Source organism: Rissa tridactyla, chromosome 4, assembly GCF_028500815.1.
Source record: "Rissa tridactyla isolate bRisTri1 chromosome 4, bRisTri1.patW.cur.20221130, whole genome shotgun sequence".
Lineage (NCBI taxonomy): Eukaryota > Metazoa > Chordata > Aves > Charadriiformes > Laridae > Rissa > Rissa tridactyla.
Window position 1 is genome coordinate 30518162 of NC_071469.1, and position 22915 is coordinate 30541076.

Here is a 22915-nt window from a genome sequence, read left to right on the forward strand (position 1 = left end):
CCCAAAATCGTTCTGCAAAAAGAACAGTAAGTTTACAGTGATATCATTATCCGGTCATTCGTCTTAATGACTGTAATTATACCATGTTCTGTTTAAAGCAACTAAGACTGAAACAACGACAGCAACTGCCAGAATAGCTGCGAGCAGATAGGATGACAAGAGCAGGAAAATGAGTCAACGGCCATAACTGAAAAAGTGAGATAAAAAACCAGCCATGAAAAGACCAGTTCTCTGAGGTCAACTGCAGAGGCAGGTGCTTGAGGTATCCTGCTATTGCTTTAGGGGAAGGACTAAGATCACCACTCTGCACTAGTGGTTGCAGCCTCACTAATCCCACTGTAAATGGGTTCCACTTCACTTGGACTGGGAAGCTGGATGTTAGAGCAGCCCAATCTTCTGCTACACATCATGTCCCCCTGAGAGAAATCTGGACCGAAGAAATCTCTGAAAAAGACTGAGAGATGGCAGAACAAACAGGCTGAAATGTTTGAGCAGGGGTCAGTCAGAGAACAGAAGACCAAATATTTAGGCAGTTGTATTCTGACTTGCTGCTGCAGTGGCTGAAAACCACATAGAATACAAGAAGAGGATGAATATTGACATATTAGGTAGAATAACTTATAGCTTTTAGTAGCCCTTGAAACTGGAGTTACGCCGTTATATATCCATGCACAGAATCCATGGAGGATGGTTGAAGTGGTACCATCTGAGTATTATGTTCCATAATATTGGCCATGAAACTATAGAATGGAAGTAAATTAAACACGCACCGCTGTATCCAGAGCTTGAATAGAAAACATCCTTATTTTCAGAACTGCAAATAATGCCTTGCAAAGCATCTTTTTTTCATCTATTTCTCCTTTTATAGGGTGATTTAGTTCTGTAATTAAAATCAAAACTGAGTTTTTCCCTGTGCTTGTAAGTCTCTCATTTGAGGAAACAGAAAAAACCTCTTGATTCTCTTCTCTTTCACGTCAATCAATTTCAATCTTTAAAAAGATGAACTTCCACGTCATTTTACAAGAGACTGTGAAAAAGATATGGACACCCATAAGAACAATTGTTATTTTGACCATTTGCTTATGTCACTTAAACATGAATTCCAATTTAATTGAAGCATCAAGAGTATTAGAAACTTTTAGATTAAAATTTTATTAAACTTCTTCAACAGTTTATAACTTTTCAGAAGTGATACAACTGGTTAGGAAGCAAAAAATCTGCAGTTCTGATGAAGAAGCTACCCATATTGACTGAATGTCTGATTCTAAAAATATTTCTTTCAGGTCACAGTATTTACTATTACAAGGGGTTTCACTGAAGATACTCTTCTATTTCACTATTGAAAACTGTCACATAACTGTAAAATAAGCTTTTTTTCTCTCATGCTGGTTCTGACTTAGAAGTTCCAATTACTCTGCAACGTGCGTCTCCTGGGAGGGTGACATGTATCTGCCATTAAAGCTCCATCTCTCCATGCTACTATGATCTTTCTTTCAGACCTTTACTTCATCTCAACTTCAGGAGAGTAAAAAAGAATTATAATTTAAATTTCATTTTAACACTGCCAGTTTTTTCAAATGTCTGTTCGTTGGGAAATTTGCTGCAATAAATGTAAGTTTCTTCCCATTGCGACTTCCAGCCTGCAACTATTTCTGCAACTATTTCTGCAACTATTTCAACAGCAAATTGGAAGAACCTTTGGATAAAGATTTTTTGCAAAAAGTTTTCACTGTCCTCCTTCCTCCCCTGTGAACATCAGACTTGGCAAATATATGGCTTTTACAGCACTTGATTAAATCACAAAGGAGCCTCTTAAATTGTCATTGAAATAACTACTCTAAATTACTAAAAGTATCCCTAAATTTTACCTTAGAGCCTGGATATAAAAATTTTTATCCTCAGCAGCTTCATTCAAAAGTGTGTGAACTAATGCAGATGCACATTTCTTATACAGCTGGAAAGTAAACATTTTATTGAATCTGCATCACTGCATCTGACCCCAACACGAAACCTATCAAAAACATACTTTTAAGTAAAGATAGCCCTGTATTTTTATTTTACTCCTATCTTTCTTTGCAATGGGGTTGATATGTTAGAGGCTTACCTTTTGCTGTACTAGTTAGAATCTGTTCAGATTATTTGGCTGTGAAAACTCATGGTACCAGAGATTTTCAGCGAAATATTTTAGACTTAAAAAAAAAAAAAGGAAAAATATATATGTACTTCTCTATAGAGAGCTATATTTCTCATACACAGTTGTATTGTTTTAGCTAATATGTGAAAAATAACAAGTATGCAATAGCATATATCTTTGTCAGCATTTTAACGTGTAGGAGAAGTACAATTCTGAAGCGCTACTGAACTAGAAGGAAACTGGTTATAACAATGGACGCACCACATAACTGAAAAATATGCAAATAAAAACCTTGTGCTGATGTTCAAACAACAGAGATATGTGAGGAAGAGGTAGTGGGATTAACACTCCCACATACTTCAAAAGTGATTATTTGGATATAGCCTTCTTTGGTCAGTGAGGATCTATGATTTGCATTAATCCCTAGCTTAAAGAAACTGTGTTGAAATAATTATACTAGTAAGCTAGAAACTCTATACTGTTACAAACTGTTATGCAAATTTTAATTTCTGGTAGGTATTTTTGGGTTACTATCCAGCAAATGCAATTTTCCTTTTAAGACATGACACAGAAACAACACAAGAACAAACAGAAGCAGAGAACCTGCCAAGCTTTATTCGGAGCCAACTTCTTCTCCCTTCTGTATCTAAACTAGTGTCTTCCTCCTTTTCTTTTTCTCCTTTTCACTTCTCTTTTGTTTTAAAGAAGGATGGAATTTTTCTGGGATGTGCTTTCTTTTCAGAAAGTCAAAATTCATATAGGAATCAATTTTCCATCATTTATTCCCCAAAAGCTCATTTTAATTTTGGTTTGGGTCTTTATGATCTTCCATGAAACTCCAGTTTCTGTTAGGATTCACCTTCCACTTCATCTGCAAAGAACTGTGCCTTACAACACAGACTTCTTCCACAGTTAGAGAAAAAAATGAAATGGCTTCAAGCAGCAGCAGCTACCAGATCACAGAATTGTAGAATAATTCAGGTTGAAAGTGACTGCTGAAGGTCACAATCCAACCAACCTCCCTCTCAAAGTGATATCAACTATGAGATCAGACCAGGTTACTCATGACTTTAGCAAGTCAGGCACTGGAAATCTCCAAAGATGGAGATGGCAAAACCTCTCTGGGCAACCTGTTCCAATGACGGACAGCCCTGATGGTGAAAAAGTTTTCCCTTATAACCAGTCTGAAACTCTCTCATTGCAATTCAAGTTTGTTGTCTCTCACCTTCTTGTCATGCAGCACTGGAAAGAGCTTGTCCTTCTTGATAACCTGCTCATAGACACTGTCAGGCTGCTGTTAGGTCTCCCTGAAGCCACCAAAGAAAGAAAAATACTTTTTTTCCAGACTGAACAAGAGCAGTACCCGCAGTCCCTCTTTACAGTGCAAATGCTACAGCTTCCTGACCATACTGTTGCATGTTCACACATATGGATATTATGGACCTAAACATCTCTTCCCTGATTTTGTGTAATAAAATGATATTTGGCTTTTTCTGAATTATACTAACGTTAGTGGAAGACAGATCAGTAAAAAAAATACACATTTTAAAGTTACTGTTTACACACATGTGCATTCAAAAATTCTTAATATATGCACACAGTCATTACTTTTATGACCAAACCCCTAAAATGTGGTTGTGTTAAGGCTTTAGGTATCCCTTGCACACTTTAACTTTAGCCTCTAGTATTTGGGGTTTTTTCTTAAATTTGTTTCTCTTAAGTTAAAGGATGATGTAGAAATCTCAGTTAAAGCAAGGAAACAAGGAAGAAAAGTATGAGAAAATGCTTTTTCTAAGGCCAAGGAAGACCTAATGGTCTTCCATTAGGAGAAGGCACCAAACGAAGCCAAAATTCCCAAGCTGCTGTCATGCTGGCACCCCGGAGACTACAGAAGGTGGGAGAAGCTCGCAAAGGGATGAGAGAACAGTAGGTGAAGGAAACGTGTACTCTGCATAATAATGTGTCTCATTGCAGCTCTACAGTTCAGATGAGGAGTGGAGCGTGTGTGGAAGCCTACTTTTTGCTCACTGGGGAGCCCTGAAGTCCAAAAGAGAAATAACTCCAGGGAAATGTAGTCTTGAACAGCAAAATCATCTAGCTAACTCACTTGGATCAAAGCACAAAAATTCCACCTCGGTCCAAAACAGGCTGTCTGCAAAACGTTCTCAATGCTTGCTCTAGATTACCATAGCATGGCAAGCAGTAAAAGGAAATAAAAAGACCCAGCAGACATCTACACAAACATTCCTTAAGTAGCCTCCACATACAAAACAGACAGTAATTTTTCACTCATTTGGGATGGCCTGGAAAATGCACTCTCTACTTTGTCATTCATGATTATTGTGGCCAACCCACCCTTGGCCTGACACAGTCCCCAAAGCTTTATGCACATATGCCATATATTCTTTTCTTCATCTACCTCATTTGGCATATGTTCAAAGGACTGCCACACTCTTGCATGATAGAGGCTGAAGATGCTCATGTAATACATGGGAAACTGTAACTGAAATTTTAAGATATTCATAGGCATCCCCATAATCATGCAATTAATTTCTAACCAAGGAAAAAGATAGGGATGAGGCCTCAAACATTGCTCCTTATACACTTACAGGGGCCCTTCTTGAACCTGGTGAGGGATGCAAAAGGCAAAAATTCCAGGTGGCCTTTTGTTTTCCTAGCTGTGTCTCTGTATGCTTTGACAGTGTCTCTATGCAGAAAGGTTGTGGAGTCTCCATCCTTGGAGATAATCAAAACCCATCATGACACGGTCCTGGGCAACTGCTCTAGGTGTCCCTGCTTGAGCACAGGGGTTGGACAAGATGAACTTGAGAGATTCCTGCCAACCTCAGTGAATCTGTGCCTCTGTGTGTCCACTTCAGAACGCATTACAAAAAGAACATCCCCTAAGAACAATGAGTTAGGAGATAAAATCTTTCATTTTTGATGTTCTGAGCTATGTAACTTGTATAATTTAGTAGTGATACAATAGTTCTTGCCCCAGGGGATATTCAGATGAGTATTTCCACACCTTATGAGTAACTCTTGCAAAATACCATCATCAAACTTACAATGAAATTCTCCTGTTCAAATTAAGGGCCATAAGTTAATGACACGGTACATTCTAGTGGTGATTTCTGCAAGTCATTATTGTTAACATTTCTGAGATTTAAAGCATTTACATCAGTAAACTGCAGCTGCTGTCTACTACACTTGTTAAATACTGTATGTTAGTGCAAACTTGACACACTATCTCAAAAACATAATTTAAGTCAGTGAAAAATCTCCTGCAATGTGCAGAGACCAACACAAGCAAACTCTTAATTTCTGAAATATCAATAGAAAAATTGCATTTCTGTTTTTAAATTATTCTATGAATCCCATTTAAGTGAGTAATAAGGTCACTATAATAAATTCTTTCTAGCTTGGTAAATCATACCATAATTTGTGCACATACTAAATGCTGACCAAATTCATTAAAAGCAATAATCACAAATTGCTTGGGGTTTCTATTCACTATTAACAGGCTTTAAATAAATGCCTATGAGATTTAGGAACAAAAGTTGTTTTTGAAACTTCCCTCCAAGGTTTTAATAAACTTAATGAGAAGGGGAAACTCTAAAAACCTCTAGAAACCCGAGTATTTTTCACTTGTAAATGCTGAAACACTGAAAACATACACAGTTCTTCTACTGCAAATGCTTTTTAGCCGTAACTAACTAGTCCTCTTTATTTCCAATGAACATAATATTCACACTACATTTATTATTTACCTCTGCAGCCCACATCCCTCATCACAGACATTCAGCCTTCAGATTCACAATTTTCTGCTGTGTTGATGCCAATTCTCCTGCCTTTAACCTGCTGGCAGCTCTCTATCCCCTCTCACACAGGAGGTCAGGATGAAATGAGAGCTGTAACCCAACATCACTCCATAAAACAACCTAACTCCTTCACTGGACCACACAGAGCTTTTCCTCAGGGACTAAAACCCACTGATCCATGCAAATGTTCAGTGCAGCCCACCTAAATTAATGAGAGAATGGCTATTTCTCTCATTCTACGTACTGCTACAGAACGTAAGGAATTAAAACATACACATTAAGTTAGGGTTGAAAAGAAAAGAGTCTTTTAGAACTATAGATTTTATTATTTTGAAATCTATGTTGATTACATTAGGCATGTGCAAACAAGCAGGGAAGAAACAAGCACTTATGTCAACTGGTTCTTTTGTCCTCATGTTTTGAAGTGAATGCATCGCTACAACACAGCTTTTTCATTTATATGAGAATCAACTGCCAGCAACCTTCCCCTTCCCTTAGAAGAACCTAATAGAAAATTTAGGCGAAAAGGACTTCTATTTCAAAGAGATGGTTGGTGAGCAGTAAAGCAGAAATGCAGGCCTTGATTCATTGATGTATTCACGTTTCCAGCAAATACCTATTTGATAAGGCCATTTCCTTACTCGCAGTCAGACACAGTACAGAAAATTTCCCCTATGAGTCACTGATTTATACTAGTATTAATTATTTTACCTGTAATAAACATGCAATGTCTGGATTTCTTCTTCTAATTTTTTGCACTGTTGAAGAGCGGCCTCTTTTTCTTGTTGCAAGGCTATCAAGTCTGCCTGCAAAACAACAAACAAATGATAAACAATTTATTCAGAATATCTGTATTGCTTTGAAAACAAAACAATCCTTTGTGCATTCATTTCAGTCATGCTTTATTATTATTACATATATAAAGTTATACTGCTTTGTAGTACCGCCTATTCAATTCTTATGAAAAAATCCTTTCTTGCTCTAGCATTGCAAATTTTCTAGTTTTTTTCTCCCAGCAGGATGATGTTTTGAATGGTTTCCCTCGTGTGCACAGTAAACTTTTTGAATGGCTAAAGTTAGACCTCTTCAGTTTAGCCACGTGTTTCTCAGCAAACATATTTCATATTCCTATGATATAATATTCCTATAGTGCAAAACTGTTGACCAACATATAGGGAGTGAAGCAAGGAACACAGCCACAAACTAGGGATGCGTGACTCTTGGTCTGCACATGGCTCTTCGTCTGTGAAGCACAGCTCCCGGGCTGATGTTCCTGGCAGGACAGCTGCCGGATAACCTGCACCCTGAGCCATGGGCAGGCGATGAGCCAACGGGAGCTGCTGGGACTGGCACCACCGGCTTGCTCTGGGCTCTGACTGCATTCTCACCCAGGATCTGGTTTGTAGTGGAGCGAGGGAATCCCTGAGAAACCGCTGTCATCTCCCACCTGTGAACCCTCCCGGATGTTCCCTCTCCCGCTGTTTGTTCACACTGCCCTGCGAAGGGCTTGTGACTCATGGCCATTATGGAAATTGCAGCATGCGGCTTGTAAGGTCAGGAGAGTAGTCAGCCCCGACACAGCCTTACGGTTAAAGAGGAGGTAGGAGAAATAAGTACTCATGTATATTTAATATGGCTCTATAGCTTAATCACCATTAATTTTAAAATGTCCAGTTTCAATAGCACTGCAGGACTCCCTTGAGGGCCCAGGTACCATATAAATTATCTTAAAATCAGTGGATGATTAATTATTGTAACAACAAATAAGACCGGGCTTGCACAGCAATTCTTTGACACATGAGCCTGAGCATTGGGCTGCTTTCCAATGTTTTTAATTCATGGCGTAAGTTATTAATTGTACAAATTGTAAAGCCCCAAACCAAGAGGCACATGTGTGAGAAACGCTGACTGTGGATTCTGCCAACTCTTCAGGACAGCCTTGCGGAAAAGTTTCTTGGTAAATTAAAGACCTGTTACATGAGCTACAAACACATGAAGGGAAATGCAGAGAGTTCAGCCTCTAGCTCTGCCAGACTCGCTGTATAATCATGAACAACTCCGTCTGTATGCCTCAAAATCTCTCTCCTGAAACAGGGCTCCCACTTGCTTCTGTTTCCTGTTTGTCTGTTAAGACTGTAAGTCTTCAAGGCAGGTGTTTTACTGTTTACTGTCAACTCCCAGTCATCTATGGGCAATTTATTCTCCTGGTTGATTAATCATGTCCTGGATACATGGCTGACTCCTGGCAAATTTTATTAAACACCGCACTGCACAAATGCAGCTACACAACCAGTCTCTGCACGGGGCTACTCAGTGTGTAGCGCTGCACCCAGGGTTTTGCATTGCTGGGGTACACGACCCACTGTAATTGCTCCTGTAACAGACATTCATAAAATTTTAACAGGAAGTTCCCTGGAGAATGAAAACAAAGTGTCTTACTATAAGGAGGGTTCCTTCACCTTTAAAAGCAGAAAGCGTTAATGTTTAACCTCTGAGTGACAGTGGTTTAGAGCTTCTGATACTGCAAACAATGTACTGGATGCTGGCAAGCCCTAACTCCTGTCAGCAAGAGGTTAAAATCCTCTGCAGGTGAGCCTCTTGCCCAGTGTTTCTTGCTGCCTTGCAAGCAGAACTCGCGGAACACAAGGATGTTAGCCAAACCAAGCTATTTTCTGTAATTATACTGTTCTGTAGGTGAAACAACATTCTTAAAAATTGGAAAACACGCTTGAATCAAAGTAGGTGGTTTGTTCTAGAGGCCAATAATTAACATCCTTGCCAATTTTCAGTGTACTGTGAAGTGTGATTGAAATGGTAGACTGGAAGGAAATGTTTGCAGCTGACACACCTACTCACGGAGAGATTAACGGCTAGTCTCTTTGGAGAACTATCATAAAAAATACACCTTATGTTCCACTTGCTTTTCAGGACAAAAGTCAGAAGGCACGAGAGTCTGAAGACTCTTATTTATGCCAGTTTTTCAGCAGAGAAAACTGCACTGATTTGACTGGGTTTGCACCAGCAAAAATAACAGCAGAATCGGGTGCTTTGGATTCTAAAAGAACACAGCTACAAAAACTGACGGGAAGAAAAGCCACTACATGCCTCCTCGGTAGCATGTAGTGGGGCTGATACTACGGAGCTGCATGAGACCAACAAAAATTCAAGCACAGGAGTTTTTGTGCACAGCATGCAGCCACGCGACAAAATGACCCACCACTCACGGGCCTGAAGAGTGGTAAACACAAATAAATGACTCAAATATCCTCCCAAAAGAGAGATGTCTTCCTTCACTAGAAGAATGAAAGCAAAACAGTGCCTATCACAAAGTAAAATTGCTAACTAAAATAATGGTGCCTGCACTACTATAAAACATTTGGAAGACTTCTATAGTGTATATTGAAATCCATCCATAGTGCACATGGCAAAAATCCTACATGAGCTCACCTCTAGTAATAACAATAGCTGCTTGGGAACTTTTTAACAAAATATTATTCCTTTGGAAAATGTCAAGCTGTGGAAATCGGAACTCTTCACAGAAATGGATCAGTTTTGATTAAAGTTTTTTTGGAAGGCAGGGTAAAGAAGGAGCAACAAGAAGAAAAAGAATTACACTCAGGGTCCTCTGGTGGAGGTTTTCCCGAGAAAAGGTCAATTTAGAGGTGAGGTCAGTCACCACTTTGGTGTACAGGTGACCCTCAGTGAAGTTCCTGTTTAACCCTGAAAGGGTATTCTGATCACTGGGATATGGTCTCTTTCTCACAATTTTGTCCGTAAGTTCCTACGTTTTCATATTTGGTTTAAACATGGGTAGATCCTTCCCCCATCTCTGTCCCCCACCCCCACTTTCCTATAAAAGTCCTGTTTCTACACTTCTGCCATTTTGCATCTTAGCAAACAGTTGTTGAAAATTTAAATTTTCCAATTAAATCTAAAAGCTAATTGCTACATATCAAACTTAAAATAGCCAGATCTTGACTAAGAAAATCTCATTACTGATCATTTTGCTGTTGTTTTTGTTTCAAAGATATTTAAATGAACAATGCTATGTGTTGTCTTAACGCAAAGCCTGGAAAAATACAAGATTTCAGCAAAGGAAAATAAAGGGTAAAACATGAGCACCCTCAACTGCAATCTAAATGCTTTCCAACATCCAACAGAAGGAAAAAACCATTCAATGAACTTGAGTAATAAAACTTCACAGCTCTATCTTTTTACTGTTTTTTTTTCCTCATTTGTGTGTAGGGAGCATATATACTTCCACCTAGATATATGTATAGAGAGCATATATTTTTCCTTCCTTACACAGGCTAAACAACCAACCTTTTCTGTTACCTCTCAGTAAGCAGGCTCTCCATTCTCCTGATCAATTCAAACCCATCTCTCATCAGTACTCTGCTAGCAGCACATCCTAACTCCAGTGGAAACAGCTTACCCAAGGCATTCTTGCATCCCTTTTGCTCACAGTCACCTTCTGATATCTGTCTGCTTTCCTGCCTACTGGTATTACCCAGCTAACGGTGGAAATTCTAATTCATCCTGAAATGATGATACCTTACACTTGGTGCCATTGAATTCCACCCCACTGCTTTTATTTTCCCAGTACTCAAGGCCATTCCAATCTTTCTGCAAGATAGCTTGAACTGATTTTGTGTTAATAATATCTCCACTTTGTATTAATAACATCTCCCAGCTCAGTGTCATCAAGCAATTTTGTTGGTACACTGTTGTTCTTCATGCCAAAGGTTCTCAATGACAGCATTAAAGAAAACTGGTTCAGTACCAATTGGTGAGAAACTGGAGAGAAATTCCACTAGTGAAATCCTTGGACCTTAACGTTTCTCATTTCAAAGCTATTTGCTGTTGCCTTCCTGCTAACTAGTTCCTTATTGCCTTTGACTAATCCCTCATCTCCTTCATGGGTACATGACATTTTGCAGACAGACATGAGCTCAACGTGCCCATCCTTCCAAACAAGAGATACTGGGTGAACGCAGTTAACATCAAGCAGTATTTCCTGCATTAAGCTTGTGCCTACTTGTAAAATAACAACATACACATTCTCCACTGTAATTAATAATTTTCCATATGGTACCCCATAGAAGCTTACGTGTCAGCTTATATTTAACAAGTTTCCTTATCTAAATAGCTGGTTATCATACCAAAGAAGAATTCTTGCATGATCTTATTTGGGCAAAAGTTGTACTTCAATCCACTGTTGATGGATCCACGCTTTAAAAGCATTTTCCTTCCAAATTTACTCTGAAGCCTCACAATAAAGACTATCTGGTCTGCAATTGCCAGAATTATGTTTTTTGCCCTTCTAAATACAGATGCTGCCTCTGTTAATTCCTGGTCATATTACACCATCCACAGCCTCATAGGATTTATTAAAGAGCTTTGCTATCGTTCCTGCAACTTCAGATACTAGGTCTTTCAGAATTGGGGATGAAAACCATCCATTATCTCAATCTGAGCACAATGGTCTATTGAACAGCTATGATGTACTCCATTTCCATACAGTCACTTTTCTTAACCTCTGTCCTCACAGTTGACATCATCATTGCCCAATGCTGAGAGAAAAAAAAACAAAATTGCACACTTTCGGACCTAATCCGGATTATCCTTGATCTCCATGCCATTCTCAGAGAGGTGGCACATTTCCTCTTTCCTTGTTCTTATTTCAGTCATTATGATATTGTTTGTTTTAATTTCTTTTCCAAGGGCCAATTTAGCTTAACCTCTGGCAATTTTCATTTGCCTCTATATTTCCTGTTTTCTAAGATATATAACTTTCTTGCTTGATAGGTACTCTTCTTGTAGAAGAGTTATTCTTATTTTATTTTAACTGAGATTAAAATTAACCCCATTAGAAGTGACACCCTTCCCACCCAAAGCATTTTCCCCCAGCTTGACTGCTGTTAACATGCAGGTATTCCTTAACTCAGTAATAGTTGCCACCAACAGCTTGCTTTCTACTGATTCAGGATATTCCTATGGATGAGAAGTCTGGAGAGTCTCAAAGGTCATTTCTGCAATTTATGGACTCAATCATTTACATTTGGTAGGGCTGTATAATGGGGAAAGATGGCAATAAGAGGTCTTTCTGCTCCTTTGGTCCTCTGTTATCTGGAGTCTGAAATGGAATCTAGCCACAAATGGACAACTGGGAATTGCCCCCATTTCTCATGGGGGAGAAGTATGTTTGTGCTGATACTAGCAGGCTAGCCGGACAGTAAGAGGTCAGGTGTCTCCTGAGGGCAGCAGGAGACTGGGAGGGGGAGCAAAGGTTTCTTTCATTCTGAACTAGAATGAATAAGCAAGAAAAAAAAATCGGGAAAAATGTTTTTAAACCATTGAAGAAATGTTTTTATCTTACGCTATTTTTAATGCTTTTATGTTTTACACATCATGTCGATAAGAGAAATACGTACCGCATGATAGAGCAGGTCATGTTGTGATATATTATGACACCCAACTTCTAACCATTCTGTTATTTTTACATTAGCAGCTGCTACTTAGTGCAGATTACAACAGCTCATCTTATTTTCTACATCAAAGTGTCAACATATCAAACTGTTCCACCAGCAACAGAAGCAGGTGATGCTTTGATGTAGAAAAGAATATAAGCACTTGTCTTATTAATTAGGGGATCAGAGGTTTACAGGGTCAAGAAAAAGACTCCAGCTAACACGAAGGGACAGAAAATGCCTAGCACTCTAATAGCACACTAAGTGATCTCCTTGTTTTTTAAATCACAGTGCTAACGTGTCAAACTGTTTCATTACAATACAAAAAGGGGACACATTGACCTAGAAAATTAGATAAAATGTTTCAACTTGCATTTAAGTATCAGCTGCCCTCGATGATTTTAGGAATGGAAAGTGAAAATTAGAAGTGTACTATAGTATAGTTATAAATTATTGAAACATCATTAAATACATCATTAACAATAATAAATCTGAATTTAAAATGTAAAATTAAAACTTCATGTTGAATTTTTTAAGTTTGAAATGTAGTTTCAAGTATTCACCAAATAACACTTCTGGGAGATAAACTTGAGTTGGCAAAGTTTGGAATACTAACAGAAATCATTAGAAATTCATGAAAAGTTGTTTCTCAACATATCTTTTTCACATCATAATGGAAATAGTTTTTACTAAACCTATCTTAACTTTGAGTAAATCAAGCAACTGTATTGCTGATCCCTCCCTGATGGCTCTGTGCTGCTGTGGAGGATCAGTACAGCTAGAAAACTACCCTGAAGAACCAGCTGAGGATTGTTTGTGTGCGTGAATTTCAGGGTAACAGTAGCAGTGGTGGGAAATCTAACAGCCTTTAAGCTACATCTTCCCCCAACACACCGCCACAACCACACCCGGGTTGACATTCCCTCTGGGCACAAAAGAACGGGATCTCAACAGCAAACATGACCTTTATGAGTTTGCATCAGGATCAAACAATTAACCATAATAAGATTTTACTCTACAATCTAATACTATTGTTGGTCAGAATAAATATCAGTTAATGAAACTTTTTTTTTTTTTTTAATAAAAAGCATTGTTTTACTGGAACAATAATGACCTGTCAAGACATACTGGTTTAGATGGAAATATTTCTGAGGAATGTCAGGCAGAATTTCTGACAGAAGGGAGAGCTCCTCCCCAGCCATGTGATTAGGTTATTCGTTTTGGATGCAGAAACCTAATGATGAGTCTCAGTCTCTTGCATTAACTCACCTTGGACATGGCAGACTCCCACCAGCAAGAGTACGTCTCTGCTCTAAATTCATGTGAATTACCCATGTTTCTGGTGACCTCCATTTGTCTATGTCCTCTTTGTGACTGGCACAAATAATTTTTTATTAAATTGCTAAGTATGTGAAAAGCAGATCCAGGCAGAAGCACGTAGGAAAGGAGACTAACTCCAGAGCCCAGCCATCAAAATGTTTGCAGGTGCTCAACTTGCATCAGAGAGCTGAAATCAGGGTTTTCACATATACGATGCAAGTGCACCAACACTCGCTTTTTAGCATGTATAGGTGCATCTTTTTCAGTTACTTTACAAAGAATTTCTTCATGTTTTCTCTTATTGTAATTAAAAATAATAACCCCATAATCTCCCTTTTATTCCAAAATGGACTTGTCATTTTCAAGAAGTGTTGTGCCGCAAGTCTAGCTAACGCCACCTTCCCCAACTCAGTCTTTATGCTGTCACTAATTTAATATTTTTATGGAGCTTTTCAGAAGACTTGTAAAAGATATCACTATCTGAGGTCCAGACTCTTGTTTTCATCACAACAAATTCTCTGGTAAGAATACATGATCGTACCATATGAGTATTATATTTGTGGTCATTCATTTCTGAGAGGTCCTGTTGTGAGTGGGATGACAGCTGCAAATACGCAGATTGTGCAATCAGGAAAGAAAATAAGAATTGTCAAATAGCTTTTTATGGCTCTGTCAAAGAAAATTAAAGGATCCAATAGCATTTTAGCCCAGACTAGGTACATATCTGGTTCATTTTATTACAATAAGAGCAAACTTAGTATCTACTAATTATCTTAAAGCAACACCAGTCGAACCATTATGCCTGAGATGTGAATGCCTCATTCCTGTACTGCATGGTCACATCCCACTGGGAAGCACACTGTACTAGCAGTATTTGACAAGCAGTTTACTCTTTCATCTAATGATATGCCCAAATGAGCACGTATTACAGGCAGATTCAGTCCACTACCACATTATGCAAGAAAGTGTCTCTATGCAATGCTCATGATATTTTTCAGTGAGAATTAAGAATTAGCTCGTCTAACCTTAGATATGATGTTGATACAAAGTTTCTTCATCTGCAGTATTATTTTGTAATATCCTATAATTCTCCCAAGTAATATATGGTATATTGAAATTGCAGGAAAAATTAGCCATTCAAAGGATAATCCAAGGCATGTGGTGAGTGTGTGAGACTAATACATGGAACCATTTTATTGTAAAGAAAGATTCACATAGTGAGGAAGATTAATTTGAAATTCTGCCCCTGTAAGTTTGACCCCAAACTGTAATTGACTTCCCAGGGTCAAGATTTCATTTATGGTTTCCATTTGTTTGAGTACATACTAAAAGACCCAGAGATACCATCACACATACTTACTATGTGCATATGGATAACTACCTAAGGATACTGCAAAGTTTATTTCAGGTAAGATATAACCTTAGTGACAACAAAATGACTCCTAAAAACTTTCAAGGACGACAGCTCCAAAATACACATTCATAGCTGAGCTGGGCTTTGCACATAAATAATGTCAGGTGCAGAGATGCTGACCTTTCAGTAGGAGGGATTATATTAAGAACACAAACTGGAGGTGCTTTAAAATAGCAAGTAGGTCTCCGTATGCAGAAAGGTAGACACTTGTATCATTACTAAACCGTGATGCATACTGTGAAAGAAAATAAAATGAAAACAATCAAGACGACTTTGTTTTGATAGAGAAGCAAAAAGTCATTCACAAGTTATATTTCCATAGTAGCTAGGGCTTTAGAATCTAAATGAAAAAAACAAAAGTAAATTAATTCTTTACTTCTCAGATTAAAGACTGCTTATAACTGTGGGCATGTGGAAAGGGCATATTTCTCCATGTTCTGTAATTCAGGTTTGGCCTTGGTGACATCATAGACTTTGTTTCTGATCTAAAAATCAGTTGGAAAAAAGGAATTTCAAATAAAAAATGGAAAGACATCAGCAACACAGAGAAACTGGTCTTATTTGAGGGGAAAATAAAGCACATTGTTTTGGGCATGGTGTATACTGTTTATCTGAGAAAGCCTTCTTATGTCCCTCTTCATGGCTACATAGGTAACTGGACTAGAAAACAGACACATCCCTTCTAAGGGAGACCAGGTTATCAAATATAAGCTTAAAACAAAGAAGGAAAAACCTCTCTGATCTACTTTAATAACAGGCATGTTTCCCTCAACTCTGACAGACTTGACTGGCTTCACACCGCACCATGAAGACTGTTAGCCTTTATAACAAACTTTACTGGCAATCTCCTTAGGGGAAATCAAGAAGGAAATGACCGTCTAGGCTGGAGTGAAATGAAGAAGCCTTCCAGGTACTGTCTGAGACCTACTGGAGGATTACTCTGGGAAAGCTTCAAATGTCAGCACCCATGACAAACCTGTTGTCCACACAAATGACTTTGGCCACTTGCAGTACCAAGTCAGTATCTATCTGCCACAAACCGTAGCATGTCGTCAGGATCCAAAAGGTAGTGTTGTAATGTTGTCTCAGAAGCTTTGCAGTAACAAAGACCCTATTCAATAAAAACAACGTTCCCCTCAGCCCCAAAAGTGTCCTATCCAGTTTGGGGCGGAACTGAACTGGCAGAAGAACAGAAGAAAGTTCGTGTTACAGCCAGACATGTTTTATCTGTGCTGCAGCCAGAAACTGTGTGTGCTTTCAGGACTCTCCGTCTGGTATATTTTCAGGCTCTGCTAACAGACCCCAAACTGCAGTCCACAGTAGACCACAGCAGTCACCTCTCTATTGCTGAAAAGAACCGTCCAGAAACCATGCTCTGGCCTTGAGATCTGCTGGCATGACCTGCCTTGTGTTACCATGTCAAACGCTCTCTTCCGTCCACCGCTAAAAGGAAGGGCTGCTAACATCAGGTTGTCTAAGGGGAAAAGCCCTGGTAAACACTATCGTTCAGAAGCATTGTCTGGGACAGTGGGTTAAAAATGTCCCATGGAGCTTTCTAACAAAAAGCATAAACGATTGCATGTCACTGTGCAAGCCTGTGCTCTGATCCTATTTTAGTTACTAGGGTAGGTACAGATAATTGGTCTTGTCAACTAATAATAATTGGTCTTGTCAACTAATAAGGGGTTAATAAACTTGGATCAAGATTGATAAACCTGACTTATGCATGAGTTTGACTGACAATTTGCTTCTCTCACTCCCAGCAGGCTGGTGAGGCACTCTTGACTGTTCAACAGGTGTCACCCACAGCTCCGCTCAAAGATGCAGGAGTAATTCTTGCTCGGGTAAATCTTTCTAACCTTACTCCACTACCCAACCGCTATTGCAGACTACCCCTTATGGTAAAGTTCTTGTTCTTGGCTTTGACCTTTGACCAGCCATTGACCATGCCCTTCCATTACCTTTTGGACTTGGTTACACTTTGGCTTCTCTGTTATGAGACATTCAGTTATTACAGTTCCTTACCCCTGATTTCAGCGTGACACCAGTCCAACTGAGATACTTAGTCCAATTGAGACAGTCTGCAACATTTCACAAGTCTCTTTTCCATAAGAAAATATGTACATTGAAATCATTCATGATTCATAAAAGGGGCAGAAAAAAGCACGCAAGGCGGTAATTTGAGCAAAAAAGGAGTCAACAATTTACGCTCCAAAGCTTATAACTGATGCTAAGTGATAATATACTCCAAATCATAACCTTTCATGCAAAGAGACAGAATGACTGTTACCTCTTGACAGACAGTACTTCTGCAGAGGCAGCAATGCTTAATCCCACTATCAGAATAAAGCTACAAATCTTTCATAAAACCATGAGTCTGTACAGGATTATAAAAATGAATTGTCTCAATGACTTCAGTGGGACTGCTTCAGTCCATAAGTTCCAGGATTTGGAAGGAAAGGCAGGGAAGAAATGAGTTAATATTTAGTACTTCACTTTGTGGTCTTCACCTTATGGAAAATGAATTACTAGCACGTACACGCACTCAAATTTGTCTGATATTTTTGTACTCAACAGAAACTCAAAATCAAAGTGCAGAGTTCAACAGCAACTGTTACACTTAAGAAAAGAATTAATCATTATTGAGCAAAAGTAACTGCTGGCAGGAAAATTAGAATAAGAAAGAATCCAGGAGTATATGACCCACACTGACATGTCCAGACCTTAACTACCAAGACTTTCTGAAACCAGCTTTGAATCTTCTCTTCTTCTTCTCCTTTGATATCTGAAGTTCTCATCAGACAACTTAGCAAGACAATTTGGGCTCTTTCTCCAGCTGGATTGATGTTGTGCCTAGCACTTTTGGGAAAGACAAAGCCGCACACCTGCTCCTGAGGCTGGCTGCAAGCTTTGCTACCTTGAGCCACTTGTGCAAGTGTGGAGTGACCATGAATTTGAGACACCGTGAACAAGCTACCATCATATCTCCTGTGATGAGAAGATCCTCAACAGATAATTTAAAACAGTTTCACTCTCAATCTGTGCAATTCTAGATGTGTAAAAGGGATCAATCATACTGAATCTGAATAGCTGGTGCTCATTTTGACCAGAACAACTCCCTAAATCTTGCTTTCTCCATAATCTTACTACAATGTTTTTCACAAAAGTAGAACTCAGACTAAGGATTTAAAATTAAAGTAAGAAAAGTGAATAGAGGTGTTTGTGAGAACATACATTTATGTCTTTATATGAACCACCTGTCTGGTAGAAAACGTACAGGATAGTATTTAATAGACGGCATCTTCCTATTGAATCAGCAGGGGACAGACGCCTCCAAGGATTGCTGCGGATGCCATACTGTTGGATGAGATTTGTTGATACAGGTGAGTTACCCTCACACAGGACTCAAAATAATGTTCTGATGCTAAAGAATTCTGTTCCTTTCTGCTAAAAATCTATTTACTAAAATTTATATGAGATAATCATATATGCATATCTATTCAATTAGATTATACTAGTTCTTTGCCTTGGGCAAAAGCTTTTTTTTTTCACTTTCTACCTAAGTTTTAGTGCATAGTTGCAGAACATGTCTAAATTTCTGTTGCAACTCAGACTCAACTACATTTCAAGTGGAAAAAAAGGTAGTTGCCACGTATCTGATAATTGAAATGTTCAGAGAAAAGAAGAGGAAAGGAAGGGAATGAGGAAAGTGATACGTTACTCACAGTATTTTTTTTTTTAATTATAACTTGCAAAATGAAACAAAATAACCCACTGAAAAGATAAACATTTTTGTCAACTATCAAATGCTCCAGCAATTTTCCACAATATAATCTAACACAGAAGGTGCATTTTTTCCTCTTATTTGTGCAAGACAAAAGAAACCATTTCAATCACCAAAGATTGTTCTGTACAAAAATCACGTCTGATAAACCCAGACAGCAAACACTTCTCTACCTTACTATCTTACAGTTAGAATTTTACCCAATGCTTTTGTTTTTATTTGTTCAAAGCATATCTTATACTTTTTCACTGCACTATTATACATTTCTTCACTTGAACACCTGTTGAACTGAACTTGTCTTGCCAGAATATTTTTAATTATGCAATCCCTACTCTGTCATTGGCAAGCACTTGGGTAGAATTTCTTATATACCTTTCAACATCCTCAGCAGACAATTAAGAACTCAGTGTACAGAAATATTTGCCAACTGAAATATCAGTGAGACAAGTTTAATCAAGTGATCTTGACTAACTTTTAGTAAAGAATCACAATTTTTTCCTGATCAGCTTACCGCTTCAAAATACCACTTTAAATGCTATTTCTTAGAAATTTTTATTGACTCAGGCATTCACACAATCTGCAATACATGCCTGACTTGCATAATACTTTGGGCAATAGTTCCATTAATACTTGAACACTTTCCTTTCATGGGTAGGATAATGAATGCCAAATTTGCCTCCAGCTTTTAAGATAATTTGGTTTTGCAGGGAAAATCCTGACCCATTGAAGCTAACAGAAGTTCACTGTTGACTTCAATGGGATTAACATTTCCCTGTATTTGTATACATGCATTCTCTCTTTTTAGTGATGAGTTTTCCAATTATATGTGTGCTGTACACAAGGATAACACATAGAATAAGTCTAATTAAGAGAAATGTCTTTGACTTTGTGTTTGCTGACTGATACTATAAATGTAGATACTTAGACAAACATTGTGTGGAACCCCCTCCAATTCTGTAATGATAAAATGGCAAAATATTTGTGCAGTGCAAGGTGCCACCTGGCATTTAAACTTATCAACGTATGCAGGTTTCATCAGAGGAAGGAAAAAACACCGTCTGTGCAACAATTTTTGTGAAGGATCTGAATGGCAGTAATAAACTTCTTCAAATAATCACCACTTCCAGAATGATGACACCTTTTTGGGGCAAGGGGTGCAGGGTTGTTAAACTCATACACGATCAGGGAAACCCATTACTTTCTTTTAGAGGCTGCTGGATTGGCAGCCCTATTGCGTAGGCATACTGCTGCGGATTGTAGCTGTTGTATGAAACTCCACAAAATGCTTTTGATCCATTTTATCTTGCAACTTAGCAAAGAAATGTTGCAATAAGAAACACCAACAAAGATCTGAAATACTTAAGCTCTGGATTACCATATTGTGTTCTCCTGCCATTCAATGTGTCAGACAAAGGCAGTGGTGTTCAAAGTAGAAAAAGAAAAAGAAAAAAGAAACTGGTCACAGAAAGTGCAGAGCACAGAGTAAATAATATTCCTCTACATCCCTACTCTTTCATAGATTTGTTGTTAAAAGAGTTGCAGCAATTAGGCTTTTGTTAATTACCAGCTGTTGAAACAGATGTGTTGACTGTCCTTATTAGCCAACAGCTGGGACAGGAGAACAATTGATGCTCTCTAAAACCAACAGCCAGCTGCTTTGCAGTAATTATCTCCTATCGATAATACAGGTGATAAAGGCAGCAAAAAGGTTACGAGCTTCAATAACCAAGGTACTGTTATTGAATATCAATGGCATTTATGGTTAATTTTAGAAAATGAGCAGAACAGTAAGTTGCTATGTCTGCTTCCTATCTGCATTGTGTCAAGGTCAAGCAATATGCAAATAATAGGGGAAATACAACCAGAAAAAAACCCCAAAACATTGTTTGGGTTTTGTTTTTTTCTTTTTTTTTTTTTTTTTATTTTTTGTTTGTTTTTAACCCTCTTACTGTATTTCAAATGTCTTGCTGATCTTTAAGGAATGCTTTCTCTTTCAGGTGACCATGACTAGATGGCATTCAATATTATCTCAGTTTCCCCATATGCCTTTCCTTGCATTCAATTTTAACACAAATGACTTTTTGGAAAGTGCAGATGGTTACTCTTACCTGTTGGGAAATTTTCTTTTACAATGTGCAGTACGATATGATAAACAAATGATTAAAGAAGGGGGCCATCCCTCTAGAGATTTAGGTCCTAGTTTCAGGCATGCCATCAATTCTTAAGGAAATTCACTTTACTTCTTGGAATTCAGTTTCCTGGGCACTAAAATGGGAGAACTATGTTTATCTTGATCAATCACTTTGTGATTGATGACTTTAACATACCATTCAAATGCAAAGTAATGCTTGCATAATACATTACTGTAACAGGAAAAAAATGCATGCTTTTCTAGTATTAATATACGTCAAAGGTTATAAAATGAATAGTTCTTTTAGAAGCACGGGGCCAGATTTCCATGAATGAGAACCACAAGTGTAACTGCTAATATTTAAATGGAATGTATCAACATAGGTAGTTGGATGGTTTGTATTTACTTTTGCTCCTGCTTTGATTTATATTTTCTCATCTCCATACCCTATTAAAGTGCATTAAAAGAAAAGCAAAGCAGAGATTTTAAACCATTTCTATTAGCTGCTCAGTTCATCTCAAGCCAACAAAAGACATGTCTACAAGAATCTACAACCATGTCTATTCACTAATTAGTCTGCACTTAAAGACACTGCCTTACTGAAAACACGGATTAAGGCTGGTTGAATACTTTCCCTTTCATAGACCTCCCTTATGTCTCTGTTGGGTCATCATAAGGAGCTTGTTCTCTGAGCTTTAAGTGGGGGAGCTTGACAATCAGTTCTGGGCTCATCAGTAGGCACTGGGGCAATTAACAGGAGCTACTAACATTTTAAGGGACATGTAGTAAAGAAATCAACTAGCCAAAAAGTTTCAACGACAGGGATGGGTAAAAATGTAGCATACTCCCATGGCAGTTACGTTTTAAGAAAGATACACTACAGGATACATTATTTTTTATTTCAAAATAAAGTGAAACAATGTACTTCTCAGTTCCCACTTCAGATTCAAAAGAAAAAAAAACCATGTCATTATAGCAAGAAAATTGACGTGGATCCTTGTACACACACCCTCACACCTATTAACAGGAATCCACAGCACGTTATAAAAGAAACAGAGAACTTGAGCCTAATTGTCAGTTTTTACTTTGGGAAGAATGCAAAAAAAAAAAAAAAAAAAAAGGGAAGAGGGAAGGAGAAAGAATGGTTTTAAGCAACAGCTTTTCATTGCCTTTCATTCTTTCCTTATTTCTCCAGCTGCTTCTCCCTATCCTTGCAGTGTTTTCAGGCCGTTAACACTGGGTTTTCCCCTGGAAGGCAAAACTTGGCCGTTTGCCTTTTGTTTGTCATCCATGAATGAGTTAGTGGGGGAGTAGCTGGGGAGAGTGGGGAAAGTGGTTTAGTTTTGGTCTCACGCTGCTTTGGTCTACCAATGGAAAGTTAACATTTAGACCATGCCATTGAAGAGCTAATTTGAGCTATTGACAGTACAGAGCTCCTCTGCCTTAGGAACAGATCTGAAGAAAAATTTGTATCCAACGTGGAACTAAATTCAGGATGGAAATCAGGAAATTCTTCTGAGCTGGTGTTCTGCATGGGTTTCCATGGCAGAAACTACCACAAAGCAAGCACGAACTTGAAGCCTTGAAGAAGAAAATGACGGTGAACATTGCTTCACCTCGGCCAAGGCATACTCTAGGAAACTTTCAAACTGTGTGTATGCAGCCAGGGCCTCCACTGCCTAAATCCTGCAGTTGGGATGACCAGTTCAAGGCTGTGAAATGGTCACAACTGGCACCATGTGCCTGCAGAATTAGCCACCATCCCCTACTCTAAGAGCAGAAAAGCACCCTAGGGTGTGTACTGTGTGGCCACTGGCATGCTGTCAGAGCGCTGAAAGCAC

At 38.4% G+C, this 22915-nt stretch overlaps 1 protein-coding gene across 14 annotated transcripts in view; it reads right to left on the reverse strand.

Moving 5' to 3' along the window:
• MIPOL1 (mirror-image polydactyly 1) overlaps positions 1-22915 on the reverse strand; it is a 195513-nt gene that overhangs the window by 48148 nt on the left and 124450 nt on the right. For 12 of the 14 annotated variants that reach the window (XM_054200347.1, XM_054200344.1, XM_054200343.1 and 9 more), the window contains one exon: positions 6667-6761. In XM_054200347.1, the coding sequence (XP_054056322.1) occupies positions 6667-6761 (95 nt within the window). Of the gene's footprint in view, positions 1-3359; positions 3442-6666; positions 6762-15279; positions 15395-22915 lie in introns of those variants that run through there. The other 2 variants (XR_008466249.1, XM_054200345.1) reach the window with 2 other exon arrangements.